Source organism: Geotrypetes seraphini, chromosome 12 (assembly GCF_902459505.1).
Source record: "Geotrypetes seraphini chromosome 12, aGeoSer1.1, whole genome shotgun sequence".
Taxonomy (NCBI): domain Eukaryota; kingdom Metazoa; phylum Chordata; class Amphibia; order Gymnophiona; family Dermophiidae; genus Geotrypetes; species Geotrypetes seraphini.
Genome location: NC_047095.1, coordinates 106,519,992 through 106,535,381, shown reverse-complemented (window position 1 = coordinate 106,535,381; position 15,390 = coordinate 106,519,992). Strand labels below are relative to the sequence as shown.

The 15,390-nt window shown below is 42.3% G+C and overlaps 1 protein-coding gene across 7 annotated transcripts in view; it reads left to right on the top strand.

Annotated features, from left to right (window-relative positions):
- The window catches only part of LOC117346440 (vomeronasal type-2 receptor 116-like), a 133,475-nt gene that overhangs the window by 53,910 nt on the left and 64,175 nt on the right, over window positions 1-15,390 (top strand). For 6 of the 7 annotated variants that reach the window (XM_033915984.1, XM_033915987.1, XM_033915985.1 and 3 more), the window contains exon 2: window positions 12,570-12,797. The exons of the other annotated variant lie outside the window; for it this stretch is intronic. In XM_033915984.1, coding sequence (XP_033771875.1) covers window positions 12,570-12,797 — 228 coding nt within the window. The remainder of the gene's footprint in view (window positions 1-12,569; window positions 12,798-15,390) is intronic. 7 annotated transcript variants of the gene reach the window in all.

Here is a 15,390-nt window from a genome sequence, read left to right as displayed (position 1 = left end):
TCCTGGGTGGGGGGTTAATGTGGGGGGGGAGTCCAGGAGGGTCCACACATGGGGGTCCACACATGGGGGGCTCTCCTTACAGAAGGGGTTGGGCACCATCCTGCCGGTGATTGTAGTGGGGAGGGCTCTCCCGGAAGGAGGGGTTACGTACCCTCCTGCCAGCGATTGTGGTGGACTGTGGGGGTTATCCCAGCAGGATGGGTTGGGCACCATCCTACCTCATTTGTTCAGGGGGAGGGGGAAAACTGGAGGCCGCAGCCACAGCCCCTATATTATTCATGGTAGGGAGATCTCTTGCTGCAATAAATATAGTGGCCATGTCTACTTACAATGTAGGCCAACATTTTGCTGGCCTAGATTGTAAGCATGTCCTGCCCCACTAGGGAGATGTGTAGGGCTGCCTAAATTCAACTAAGGCTACTGCCTAGCCTTAGGTGAGCTTAAGTGTGCTTGAGGGACTCCCTAGGCTCCCGGTGGTGCCTTCAATATAGACAGCCTGCCTGGGGAGCGTTTTTTTAAAAAACATGCATCCCAATTGGCTAATTTGACAGCTGTAGGATGCCTATAGCTGCCTACAGTCGGGAAGCAGTTTACAGAATCCGGGCCTTTGTCTTTAACTTATAATAATGCCTTTATTGTTAGGTGTTTCTTCTATGGAAAATGCAGCATATTTCTCTCTTATTAAAGACTGTTAGAAATTATTTGCAAATATTGTAATATGTTGACTCTATGTGATTCTGAAATCCTTCCACCATACAATGTCATTTTGTACATGCGGTTACCAAATTCTGCCAGTCACCAAATTTCTTTCATCACACATTTTGACCAGTTATTCAAAACTTCAATCATTATTTGTAGGCATTCTGTTCCTAATTCTATATTGTCCACCTTAGGTTAGCTGCTGATATTGACACCAATTCTATAAAACTTATGTGTTAATGAACATGGTTAAGCAGTGTTCAGTATCCTAACATTCCCTAAACTGCACCAGTAATCCTAAATTCAACCAAACATTCTAAAAAAGGACATAGTAACATAGTAGATGATGGCAGATAAAGACCCGAATGGTCCATCCAGTCTGCCCAACCTGATTCAATTAAATTTTTAAATTTTTTTTCTTCTTAGCTATTTCTGGGCAAGAATCCAAAGCTTTACCCTGTACTGTGCTTGGGTTCCAACTGCCGAAATCTCTGTTAAGACTTACTCCAGCCCATCTACACCCTCCCAGCCATTGAAGCCCTCCCCAGCCCATCCTCCACCAAACGGCCATATACAGACACAGACTGTGCAAGTCTGCCCAGTACCGGCCTTAGTTCAATATTTAATCTTATTTTCTGATTCTAGATCCTTTGTGTTCATCCCACGCTTCTTTGAACTCAGTCACAGTTTTACTCTCCACCACCTCTCTCGGGAGCGCATTCCAGGCATCCACCACCCTCTCCGTAAAGTAGAATTTCCTAACATTGCCTTTGAATCTACCACCCCTCAACCTCAAATTATGTCCTCTGGTTTTACCATTTTCCTTTCTCTGAAAAAGATTTTGTTCTACGTTAATACCCTTCAAGTATTTGAACGTCTGAATCATATTTCCCCTGTCTCTTCTTTCCTCTAGGGTATACATATTCAGGGCTTCCAGTCTCTCCTCATACGTCTTCTGGTGCAAGCCTCCTATCATTTTCGTCGCCCTCCTCTGGACTGCCTCAAGTCTTCTTACGTCCTTCGCCAGATACGGTCTCCAAAATTGAACACAATACTCCAAGTGGGGCCTTACCAATGACCTGTACAGGGCATCAACACCTTCTTCCTTCTACTGACTATGCCTCTCTTTATACAGCCCAGCATCCTTCTGGTAGCAGCCACTGTCTTGTCACACTGTTTTTTTTACCTTTAGATCTTCGGACACTATCACCCCAAGGTCCCTCTCCCCATCCGTGCATATCAGCTTCTCTCCTCCCATGGTCTACTATATCAAATGCTCCTAATGTGTCAAATAGAGGAGAACTAATTGTCACTCCAGACATAGATCACTTCTGATTATAGTAATTAATGTAAGTACTGTAGTGTTTTAAGTTCTGAAACTGAACTGGGATAAATACAAACAGGAAAATGTTTCAATATAGTGGAAAAGTCTTATTCCTACTACAGTGTAAACCAATTTGGAACGTTTAACCAACTTTATTTCAAACACACTTTCTTATCAAACTTTCAGGAAGTCAATCAAAACTTATCTCTTTGACAAATTTCTCTGACTCCACTTCTGCCTTGATGCATTCCTAAAACACTCCCAGATAAATTTGATTAATCTTAACATGTTAATGTAATTTTGAAAGTTTTTTTGTATCATCACTGTCTGTATACAGTTTCTTCCTTAATAATAATAATAATAATAATAACAGTTTATATACCGCAGTACCGTTAAGTTCTATGCGGTTTACAAAAAATTAATGAAGTACAAGTAGAGAGAAGTTAGGGGATTGGTCAACAAGAGGGGGATGGGACAAGAGAACCGTTGAAGAGGGGAAAGAGAGAAGAGGGTCAACTGTCTAGATATTTCAAGAACAGGTGAGTTTTGAGGCACTTCCTGAATACCTCGTAAATGGTGGGCGAGAGCAGTTGTTCTAGATCTTTACCCCATAATGCTGCTTGATGTGAGAGAAGATGTTCATGGTGTTTTTTTAGTTTGCAACCTCTAACCAGGGGGGAAACGAAGTGCAAGTGGGAGCTTCTCTTGTGTCTGTTGGCTGAGAAGGAGAAGAGGTCGGTTATGTATTTAGGGGCTAGACCGTAAAGAACTTTAAAGCAGAGGCAGGCAAACTTAAACTTTACACGAGCTTCCAAGGGTAGCCAGTGTAGCTGTTTGTAGTATGGCTTCACGTGGTCAAATTTCTTTAGACCGAAAATAAGTCTGACCGCAGCGTTTAGCATTAATTGAAAACGTCACATATTCTTTTGGGAGATTGCTAAATAGGCGATGTTACAATAGTCGAGTTGACTCAGTACGAGGGATTGTACCAGGATTCTGAATGCAGAGTTGTCAAAATATGATTTAATGGATTTAAGCTTCCAGAGGGTGAAAAAATGTAAGTACTGTAAGTACTCCTTTTTGATTAAGGAGTCTACCTGGTCTTTCATGGTTAGGCATTGGTCGGAGTTACACCCAGTATTTTAATGGTGGGCTGTATGGGGTAGTTACGTTTGTTGATGCCTAGTGGTGTTTTAGTGTCAAGTGGGTATGATGAAGCGATGAAAAATTTTGTCTTCTCTGTGTTGAGCTTGAGCTTGAAGTCTGTCATCCAGTGCTCCATCAAGTTTATGGCTTCTGATGCTTTGAGAATGGTTTCCGAGATGGAGTTGGCAAATGGGATGATGATCATGAAGTCATCAGTGTAACTGAATAATTTTATCCCCAGTTGGGTTAATTGAATGCCCAGTGAGGTCATGTAGATGTTGAAAAGCAGTGGGGATAGCGGGGACCCTTGTGGTACACCGGATGGGTTGCTCCAGGTGTTGGAGAGATCATTATTGAAACGTACCTGATAGGTGCGGGATAGAAGGAAGCCATGAAACCAGTTTAGCACTTCACCCCTGATGCCAATGGCGTCTAGGCATTGTAGCATTTTTGCATGGTCTACTAGATCAAAGGCGGAGCTCATGTCGAATTGCATGATCAGGGTATTGAGGCCTTTGCTTAGCAATAGATGCAAGTTATCTAAGATAGCCGCGATTACCGTTTCCGTGCTGAAAAGGGGTCTAAAGCCAGATTGAGTCACGTGTAGGAGTGAGAATTGGTCAAGATATTCCATCAATTGGGAGTGTACCAATCCCTCCATGATTTTTACGATAAGTGGAATGGAAGCGATTGGTCTGTAGTTGGTTACTGTTTTTTAGGATAGGGGTTATTATTATGTGACCGTTATTGGTTAGGAATTTTCCATTTTTTAGGTTATGGGCTAAATAGTGCAGTAGTGAAAGTTTAAATTCAAATGGTGCCGCTTTCATGATTTCCGGGGGGCATGAGTCCTGGATGCAATATGATTTGGAATATTTGTTATATAATTTGGTATAGTTATTCCAATCTATGTCTTGAAAGGAATTCCAGATCATATCTGCAGGTGTTTCATTTTCTTGTGTGTTAGTTATTTGGTAATCAATAGGTTCTTTTGTTGAGCAATTGTTTCTTAGGTTTTTAATTTTTGAGTCAAAGTGCAGGGCTAAGTCGTTCACAGAGGGTAATTTAATGTTGTGTGTAGGTAGAGTGTAGCGAGTGGTGTCAAATAAGTTTGTAATCAAATTGAACAGCTCTTTTGTATTGACTCCTTGTGAATTATTGCAGGATGAATTGATTTTAGTGGAGTAGAATGCTTTGCGTTTGTCTTTTATTAGTTGTTTGTAGGTTTTTATATTAGTTCTCCAATTGTTGTGGTCTGATAATTCTCCTGTTTTTTTCCATATTCTTTCTAGTCGTCTAGCTAACTTTTTCATTTTTAGGAGTTCGATGTCAAACCATTTATTATATTTATTAGCATTGCTTTTGCTAATATGTTTAGGTGCAATTTTGTCTAAAATGCAGGTGCTGGTAATGGTCCAGTGATCCCAGAAATCGATTTCTTTCTTTATCTCTGCTTGAAGTTTATATTGTGACCAGTAGTTTTCTGGGTTAATGTGGCCTCATGTGAGATGTTCTTTTTTTAATGTTGGGCGTGTTTTGTGTTTTCGTTGGGACCAGAATAACTTAAAGTAGTAAGTGAAGTGGTCCGACCAGATGTCATGACACCAGGTGCCTTCAGGTAAGGAGATGGTGGGGTTTGAGATTTCCTTTGTGGACATGGCTACTACATCTAGATGATGGCCTTTTTCGTGTGTTTGTGTGGGGGCAGGGAGGTTGTAATTAAGTAGGGATAGGAAGTTTTTGAATTCTTTCGTGTCTGTGTTGTCCTCTTCATCTAGGTGAATGTTTATGTCTCCTGCAATAATATTATAGGAAGGACTAATAGAGTTATGTAGGACAAATTCACAGAAGTCCTCTTTGTTTTTTGACCAGCTTCTTGATGGGACATAGAATAGTATGCAAGAAAGGGATTCTTCTAGGTGGATGTTACTGATTTTACAGGCTAAGATTTCTAGTTGGTTGGATGATTTGGAGTCCAATAGTTCGAATTCAAATCCTTCTTTGAGAACAATTGCTAATCCTCCTCCTTTTTTCCCTCACAGTTTAGTGTAAGGATTTTAAAATTGTCAGGAAGGAGATCAGCAATTATTGGATCATCTTCAGACAATAGCCAAGTTTTGGTTAGAAAGAGGCAGGCTATTTGCTTGCTGATGATCCAATCTTTGATTAGAAAGGCCTTGTTCCTGACTGATCTAGTGTTAAGATAAGTGCAGGGGATGGTTGTGGATGTGATAGGATTGGTAAAGGTAGTGGTTCTGATAGGCTTTACTGCCCTAGTTCTTTTTTTTTGAGGGTTCGGTGGTGTGCTCTTTTGTTTGAGATTCCTCTGCAAATCACTCTGAACTATATGTGGTTTTGCAGTATATAAAAATAAAGTTATTATTATTGTAATTGGCCTAAAATGTGAGGGTTGAGAAAGATCCACATCCTCAGATTTAGAAATAAGTATTAACACTATCAACTCCATGATCATTGGAAAGCAGCCTGTTTGAAGAATCCCATTGATCAAAGAAGCTATCCAGATTAATTTAATAGGCTCTTGACACTGCAATAGATAAGGACTGTAATCTAATACATACTATACCTCGATTGCAAAAGTTTATGTAAAATTGGTGATATTTCTGCACAGTTAATAGCATCAAAAGTTGCCCAAATCTAATCTATAGGAATATTGTTATCCATTGATACAGAAGTAGAAAAGTCATTGCTTGATGTAGATTGTCTCAATTTTTTGAACCTTAGTAGCAAAAATATATCTAAAGCTTGAGCATCTGCCTGAGTTTCTAGAGTGCACATATCCAATAGAGGAGGCCAAGTACATTTTTTAGCTGTTTGAAAAAAAATAATTTGGAATCTAGAGGAGAAATGCCAATACATTTGGAATAAGAAGACCTTTTGCAGTAGAAAGTTCTGTGTTATATTGTGATAATTGTGAGCCCTTTGGCTTTGAGAATTCAGGAGCATCAAATCAAAAGTTATTTCTATGCAGATGATATATTATTGGTTTTTCCACAAACAATCAATAATCCAGATTTATCACCTTTACAATTGTGTATTGATATGATTAGTGAGTGGATAACTCAAAATAAACTAATTCTGAATTCTCAGAAAACAGTTGGGATGTGGGTCACTAGTTCATTATATAGAGTACTCTCCCAAATTCACAGGGGTTCTGTTCCAGGAGCACCCACAAATTATGAAAAACCGTGAATATTGGAAGTGGCAAAAAAGCATATTTCATAGTTTAAACCTTTTTAGAAGATGCAAACCTGCCGGGGAGGGGTTCTACAAAACTCCGGAGCCAGTTTCTTCTTTTTCGTGCTGACCGCAGAGGCCGTTTTCTTTTTCTCTGACGGCAGCAGCAGCAAAGGGCTTCCATCCCCTGGCAAAGAATGTGACGTTGGGGATTTCATGGCACCAGATGTACAAAGTGCCGTTGAAGAGGCCATCCTGTCCATGAAGAAAAGTCTTCATGGTCCTAGCGACTACCTGGTTAAAGTGGCTGCCGGCTACAGTGAAAAACTGCAAATGACTGAGTCCGTAAATGCTGAACTGCGAATTTACGGGGGTTTACTGTACACCATCTTTGTCACCTCTTTTGGGTTCACAACTTATAAAGCTTTCAAATAATCTGAAATACTTAGGTGTTCACTTGGACTCCACACTTACATTTCATCTACAAATCTCGTCAGTTGTGAAATCTTGGTTTTTTTTTCTTTGTGTAGGATTCGTTCCATTTAGTCTTATATTGATAATTCAAGCTATGAGTCTCTCATTTATGCCTTAGTCACTTCCATACAGAATACCACACATTTGAAGACATGATTATATTTCTCCTTTTTAAAGGAGCATCACTGGCTTCCCGATATATTTTGACTTATGCATAAGGCTTTGACGCTTGCTTATAAAGCATTACAATCAGGTCAACTAGATTACTTGGGAAAATTATTAGTTCTCTATAACCCTACTCATAGTCTGCATTCATTGACTGCTCACCAATTGGCTTTGCCTGCAGTTCATTTGGTATGTTTGGGATCTAATCTGCCTTTTTTGCAGCTGTTCCTAGTTTGTGGAATTCTCTCCCTGTTTTGATCCGCTCCGAGCTTATGTAAAATTCATTATCAATGTTTAAGACACATCTCTTTAGTTTGGCATTCTATGAGAAGAGTGATGAGTGAGGTCCTATTTGGCAACTATTTAAACCAAATTTAAACAAAATTATTGAGTTTTAGATTATTTAGATTCATTAATTAGATGTAATCTTTAATCTTTAATTTTTAATTTTATCCTCTTTTTGTTCTTTACTATCTTTCTTTTTTTGCTTTTCTATTTTTTATGACGTTCCTTTCTTTTTCTTTTATTATAATTTCTACACCGTGCTGTTGATAAACCGAAGTGCAATCAAAACTTTTAATAAACATAATTGATGTTTCTAGTGCGAAAGGCATATGAGTCTTGAACCAGGAGGTATAGAAGGCATCAATCACATTCTTTTTGGCTCTGCCTTCTGTATCCCTGGGCTGTGCCATAGATCCTCAGTTTTTACCTTCTATACTAAATTGAAGGTGTCTCTCTGATGTGCTCTGATCTCAGTTTATTACTTCTGGGTCTTTTATTCTAAATTTAGAGGCTTATTGGTATTTCAGAGGTTCAAAGTTTCATTGGGCAGCTCTCCCTGTGAGAAGACACAGACTCTCTTGTCAGAAGTCTGTAGCTGGGACAACCCAGCAAAAGGATGTAACTGTTTTTAAGAAGCTTTTGAAGAGACATCTCTTTTGTGAAATGAAATACGGGTGCTGAGCACTTATCTGCTTATTTTGTATGATATGTGGATGAAATTTATATGTGTCTGTATTTATGGTTATTTTGTAATACTGTGAATGTATTATTGTAACCTACCTTCTTAAAAGGGGGCTATAACTAAATAAACTATAAACCCTTTTACAGTGCACCTGTGTAGCCAGTCTGTACTAATAACTTGGAAAGCTCAGGGACTGTTCCCCTAGAAGCAAAGTTTGCTCCTGGTTATTACTGGAGCTTAAGTGCAGACCATGTGTCCACTTGCCAGTTCAGAGGGCTCTATCAGATGTTAGCTGCATTTTTCTCATCCCTGATGATACTACAGAACAGCCTGAAACCCAGACCCTCATAGTTCATGTATGACTGGCAACTCAAAGACTCAATTATTTGGAGTTTGCTGTCTGAGGCAGAAGTCTCTCCATATTCCAGACACAGAGACAGCTTCAACATAAATGTGAGTATATATCATTGTAGTCTATGGGAGATATGGGGGTCTTTTAAATACTGTTTTAAAGATTTCTGGTGCCAAGATTTGGGTTCCCCATCCCAAACCCTTCCCTTTCCTGTGCCATATTTTAAGCCAAAACACTGCTGTGGTGGCCATCTTGGATTTACAAATTTGAATTTAAAAGCCTCTATCTGCCTCAAAACATCTCAGTTTCCATTAAAATAATCAAATATGGATTCCTCCAGAAGTTTTACCCCTGATTCATGCTAGCTGCACACTGGATGGCTGGTTTAGGGGTATCCATGTTCCACATGCAATGGGGCACATAAGGGGGTGGGAGCAGTATGCTTAGCTACCTCTGGTCCCTCTAGGGCAAGGATCTCAAAGTCCCTCCTTGAGGACCGCAATCCAGTTGGGTTTTCCCCAATGAATATGCATTAAAAGCAGTGCATGCACATAGATTTCATGCATATTCATTGGGGAAATCCTGAAAACCCAACTGGATTGCTGCCCTCAAGGAGGGACTTTGAGACCCCTGCTCTAGGGCAAGCCAGTCACAAGTGTCTCATTTGTTGGGTCAAAAATACCTTCTAGAGCAGGGGTGCCCAACACGTCGATCGCGATCGACCAGTAGCTCAGGAAGGCAACGTGAGTCGATCGCAGAGCCCATCCCGGGCTCCGTGATAGACTTGTGTTGCCGTCCCGATCTACCGGGCCTATCATCCTTCCTCTCCCCGACGTCAAAGACGCCGACGCCGGGCATTAGGCTGTTTTTGTCATTTCGGGGGGGGGGGGGGGAGCGTGGCAGCGGCAGCGGCAGCAGCAGCCTGAAAAAGAAATCATCCTGGCCGGGGTCGGTGTCGTGCTCCGGAGCTTCTACAGCCTTCCTATCTCCCTCTCCCTTCTACCTGCTTCCGGCCACACCCCCTGCTCCGCGGCTCTCTTCGGCAGCAGCGATCGACACAAGCTTTTGACGTCGGGGCCTACCCTCTGCGAGTCCCGCTTGTTTCAACTTCCTTTTTCCACAAAGGCGGGACTCGTAGAGGGAAGGCCTCGATGTCGGCAGCTTGTCTTGATCACTGCTGCTGACGAGTTGCTGAAGAGAGCCGCGAAGCAGGGGCGTGTTGCCAGGTGCAGGTAGAAGGGAGAGGGCCAGATGCAGGACTCGTGGGTGAGGGAGGAGAAGAGAGAGAGATAGAGAGGGGAGGGAAACAAAAAGAAATATTTCATACTGGGCTGGGCCGGAGTGGAGGGAGGGTGGAAAGATTCTGGCTACAGGGTGCAGTAACAAATGAAAAGGGGGGAAAGCTGAAAATGGAGATAGTGACACAAAGAAGAGAAAGGGTAAGCAGGACTTACTGAATAAGGATAGAGATACAGAGGGGACATGAAGAGGAGGTGAAATAGAGACATAGAAGTAATGCTGAAAAAGTGTGGGGGGGAGATAAAGACATTGAAAGGGCAAATGGTGAACATGGGGTAAAGACAAGGACAGAGACAAATGAAGATTCTGAAAAAATGGTGAGCTAGGGATATAGTGAGATGGACACAAAGAAGGGTGATGCTGGAAAATAGGTGGAATGGTAATTCTGACAGACACAGAAGGGAAATGCTGGATCAAGGAGAGATGGGGCTCAGGCTGGATGGAATGAGGAGAAATGCCTTGTTTTCCCGGAACTTCCTCTCCTACATCAGAATTGACATCAGAGAGCAGAATGCTGGTCAGCGCAACGCTTCTGCAGGGAAAGCTTGGGACGGCGGTGGCTTGGGGGCTGCTCCCCGATGGCGGTGGCAGCAAACTGAGTGGCTTGGGGGAGGGCACGGAGAAAGAAAGAAAGGGGACAGACAGGGAGACAGAAAGAAGGGGGAACAGGGAGACAGAAAGAAAAAGTTGGGGGAGAGAATGAGGCCTGGAGGAGAGGAAACATACAGGAGGCTGAAAGAAAGGAAGAAAGATTGGATGCACAGTCAGAAGAAGAAAGTGCAACCAGAGACTCATGAAATCACCAAACAGCAAAGGTAGGAAAAATGATTTTATTTTCAGTTTAGTGATCAAAATGTGTCTGTTTTGAGAATTTATATCTGCTGTCTATATTTTGCACTATGGCTCCCTTTTACTAAACCGCAAAAGCATTTTTTAGCGCAGGGAGCCTATGAGCATTGAGAGCAGCGCGAGGCATTCAGTGTAACTCCCTGTGCTAAAACCTACTATTGTGGTTTAGTAAAAAGGGAGGGGGTGTATTTGTCTATTTTTGTATTTTGTTACTGAGGTGACATTGCATAGAGTCATCTGCCGTGACCTCTTTTTAAAAACCCGGAATATGAATAATTAACATTTTCTCTGCCTTTCAGTGTGCTTTGTGTTTTTTTTTAATTTTATTGTTGGTAGATCATTTTGACTTAGTCATTATTAAAGTAGCTCGCAAGCCCATAAAGTGTGGGCACCCCTGTTCTAGAGCTCTTGGATAGCAACACAGCCTACATTTCAGGCACCTAAGTTATTAGAGAATAATCCTTAATGGTATTTAAGTCATAGTCCACCCACAAAAACCCCAACTTAGGCACTAGGCGGTGCTAAGTGCCATGTGATAGGCATCTACAAGTAGGCCTTTCCCACTGCATCCCAAGATGCATTGGGAGGGAGAAGTACCATCATTCACTGCACGGGGCCCTGTAGGCAGGAGGAAGTAGGCTTCCCTCCTGCCAATTTTACACAGGAAGGTATGGGGGTATCAGGTGATGTGGAGGAGGTGTTCTATGATATCTGTGGTATCAGGTAAAGTGGGGGGTATTCCATGATGTTGGGTGGTGTTGGGTGATATGGGGGGAGGGGTCCAGTAATGTTGAGGGATGTCAGGGGAGAGGTATAGGGCTCTGTGGCTCAACTTGATCCTGGCAGGGGGAATCCTCATCAGCTGAAAATTGGCTCAGCTGATGGGAATTCCTCTACTGTGATCAGCTGATGGCAAGCCCTCGATGTTCTGTTTCCCCCCCTTGTCTGGGTGGTGGGAGGGGATCTATGACCACTGGGGGAGTAAGGGGGGATCGTGCCATAATCTCTCCAGTGATTATCTGGCCAGCTTGGGCAACTTGAGGCAATTAGATACAACTAAAACAGGTCTAACTGACAGCATCTAACTTCCCTCTAGGAAAGCTTTGATTATTGCTGCAGTACGTCCTGGTTTATGGCTGCCTATAACACACCTCCCAACAAGCCCCTTTGTGCTTTGGATGTACAGCAGCTTAGAATTGCTGCAGCACACCCAGAAAGTTGGTTTTGATTATCAGCACTTGGACATTCCTGCTATTAGGACTTCCAAGTACCGACTTAGGCTGGTTTTTGGACATTTCAAAGGTTTGATTATGCCCCTCATAGTGTATCTGGATTTCAAGAAAACATTTCACAAAGCCCAACAAAGAGACTCCACAGGCAGTTAAAATGCCATGGGACAGGAGGCTGTTGTGACAGAAAGCTGGTTAAAGGATAGAAAACAAAGAATAGAGTTAAATGACCCATTTTTAAAAGTAGAAAGGTAAATAGAAGAATGCCCCAGGGAACTGTACTGGGACTGATGCTTTATAACATATTTATAAATGATTGGGGAAGGGGAACATGAGTGGGGTGATCTAAAGGGCCAATGACTCAAAATTTTTCAACATTGTCAAATTGAATACAGATTGTGAGAAATTGCAGAAGAACCTTGTGGGTCTGAGAGACTCAACAGGTAATATTCAAGGTGGACAAGTACAAAATGGTGCAAATAGGGAAGAATAAACCAAATGATACTAAGGGCTCCTTTTATAAATGTGCTCTAGCGTTTTTAACGCATGTACCGGATTAGCGCACGCCAAAGCGGGTGCTAGCCGAAAATCTACTGCCTGCTCAAAAGCAGGCGGTAGTGGCTAGTGTGCACGGTAATTTAGCACACACTATTTTGCATGTTAAGGCCCTAACGCGCCTTTGTAAAAGGAGCCCTAAGTTCACATTAGGAGTCACCACCTAGAAAAGGATTTAGGTGTCATTGTTTTTAATGTGTGCCCTTGTAAGTGAACATCAGACTGGCAAATTATAATTATTCTTAAACAAATACATAAATATATGGGGAATTTTCAGTTCCAGCCATTCCTGAAAAAGTGTCATTTATTCTTCAGCTTCATCGTTATCTGAAGAATGTACACTTTAAGAATTTGCTTGGTGATGACATCTTTTTTGACGAGAATGGAGACCTACCCATGGAATACAGTATTACTAATCTGATCTTTCTGCCAAATGGAATGCAGCAACATGAAATTGTTGGAGGTTATAAACCTTATGCTGCCCCTGGGGAGGATTTCACCATCAATGACAACATGATAGTGTGGGATGCTGAATTTACTCAGGTAAGAGTGATGAAACATTATGTAAGATGCCTCATAAAACAAGAGAACAAAAGAACATAAGCATCGCCTCTGCTGAGTCAGACCATAGGTCCATCGTGCCCAGCAACCCGCTCCCACGGCGGCCCTCCAGGTCAAAGACCTTTTTGTGATCATTTACATACAACATTTTGCCTTGTATAGTATCCCTCTAACCATACCCCTCAATTTCCCTTTCCTTCAGGAATTCGTCCAATCTCTTTTTGAACCCCAAAATTGTACTCTGCTCTACCACCTCCTCTGGAAGCGCGTTCCAGGTGTCCACCACACTCTGAGTGAAGAAGAACTTCCTAGTGTTTGTTCTGAATCTGTCTCCCTTCAATTTCCTCGAGTGCCCTCTTGTTATTGTTACCCCCGCAAGTCTGAAGAATCTGTCCCTCTCTACCTTGTTTATACCCTTCATGATCTTGTAAGTTTCTATCATGTCCCCTCTAAGTCTCCGCTTTTCCAAGGAAAAAAGCCCCAGCCTCTCTGCATATGAAAGGTTTTCCATGCCTTTTATCATTTTTTTGCTCTTCTTTGAACCCTCTCGAGTATCGCCATATCCTTCTAGAGGTACGGCGACAAGTATTGAGCGCAGTACTCCAGGTGCGGGCGTACCATCGCCCGATACAGTGGCAGGATAACTTCTTTGGTTCTGGTAGTGATACCTTTTTTGATAATGCCCAACATTCTGTTCGCCTTCTTGGAGGCCGCTGCGCATTGTGCCGCAGGCTTCATTGTTTTATCCAACAAAACCCCCCAAGTCCTTTTCAAGGTTGCCTTCCCCAATACCTTCCCCCCCATCGTGTAGTTGTACATTGGGTTTCCTTTCCCTACATGCAAGCCCTTACATTTCTCTACATTGAAGCTCATGTGCCATCTATTTGCCAAATCACTCAGCTTGTTCAGATCCCTTTGAAGATCTTTACATTCCTCAAAAGTTCTAACCCTACTGGAGAGTTTTGTGTCATCCGTGAATTTTATAACTTCGTACTTCGTCCCTGTTTCCAGGTCATTAATAAATATATTGAACAGCAGCGGTCCCAGCACTGACCCCTGTGGGACGCCACTCGTGACCCCTTTCCAGTCAGAGTAGTAACCCTTTACTCCTACCCTCTGCTTCCTGTCCGCCAGCCAATTTTTGATCCATCTATGCACGTCCCCTTCTACCCCGTGATGTTGTGATGTAGTTGTTTTGATTCATTATTGGCTATTGGTTTTGCTAAATCTTAGGTGGTTACCTTTGGGGCATTGACCCAATCATGGGTTGAGTTGGCAGTGATTGTGTCAGGTCCGCGGTCCATCTGGTAGTTTCTGGGCCACTGGGCTGAAGGATAAGGCAAACAGGAGGAAGGCAGGGCCATGTGGGCAAGGCTCAGGTCTGTACCAAGGCATGAGCTAGACTTTAAGCATTGCCATATTCATGTGCATTAATGTGGGTACAATGACATCATTGAAGATGCTGCTTGTGCATGTATAGAAGCATATCCAGATGCAGGAGGGCTGAACTGAGGCTTAAAGGTATAGAGAAGCACCAAAGAGATAAGAGAGGGTCAGGAGTAGAAGAAGACCCTGAGCCTTGTGGCAGAAAGTAGGTGAGTGCAGCTTGATCTGGGTTGGTGTTGAGAGCTTTGGCCTGGTTCGGGCCTTCAGTCTCACATGGTGCATGCATTGGGGTGGCCAAGTAATGACTCAACAGAGCTATTTGGTGGTTGCATGCTGGGATCATGCCTGGGGAGGGGGGCTTGCAGAAGAAGGAAAAATATAAGGAATAAAAGAAAAAGAAGTTCATTGAAGGTAGGACATAAGTTCTAAACCAGCTGGTTTGGCAGTTGGGAGGGAACATTTGTGACAAGCAGCTGTGTATTAGTGGCTGTCTTTCTTAAGCTTTAAAATTTGAGTATTGAGTCTCTGTTTAGTTAAATAATGCAGAGCTTGCTGGTTAATTCGGCTCTCAGTGCATGAGTGTGGTCCTGTAAGGTTAGAACAGCTGGACTGGATTTTTGTGAGAGAGTGGGATCCTTCCCAGTTCATTTTAATTGACTGTTTAATAATCTCGGTTTTCATTAATCACTGAAAATAGTAATTTTAACAGATGTTTGAGTATCTAACTCCATTGAGGATAAAGGAAGCTGATTTCAATTGTGTCCACCTTCTTTGTCTGAGGTAAAGGTAGCATAGCTTCTGTCTGTGAGAGAATTTAAGACTGATCCACTGATTTAAAATTTACTTGTGTCAGGCATTATTGGAAAGCAAAAAAGGTGACCTTGTGACAACCATTTGTTTTAAAAGAATAACATATTACTTCTTTGTGTGAAACTGAAAAACATTTAAAACTTACGGCTTCTATTACAAAGCCGCGCTAGCAGCTGCCGCGCGGCAACAGCCATGAAGCCCTTTAAATCTCTGTGGGCTTCGGGGCTGTTAGCGCAGCGCAGCTGCTAGGGCGGCTTTGTAAAAGAAGCCGTTAGTGACAAACTTTTGACAATGATCTGTCTCTTGATATTTTTGTGAGGATTGACTATAAATCTTATCTGATGTAAGAAAGATTTTGGAAATTGAGAATATATTATGC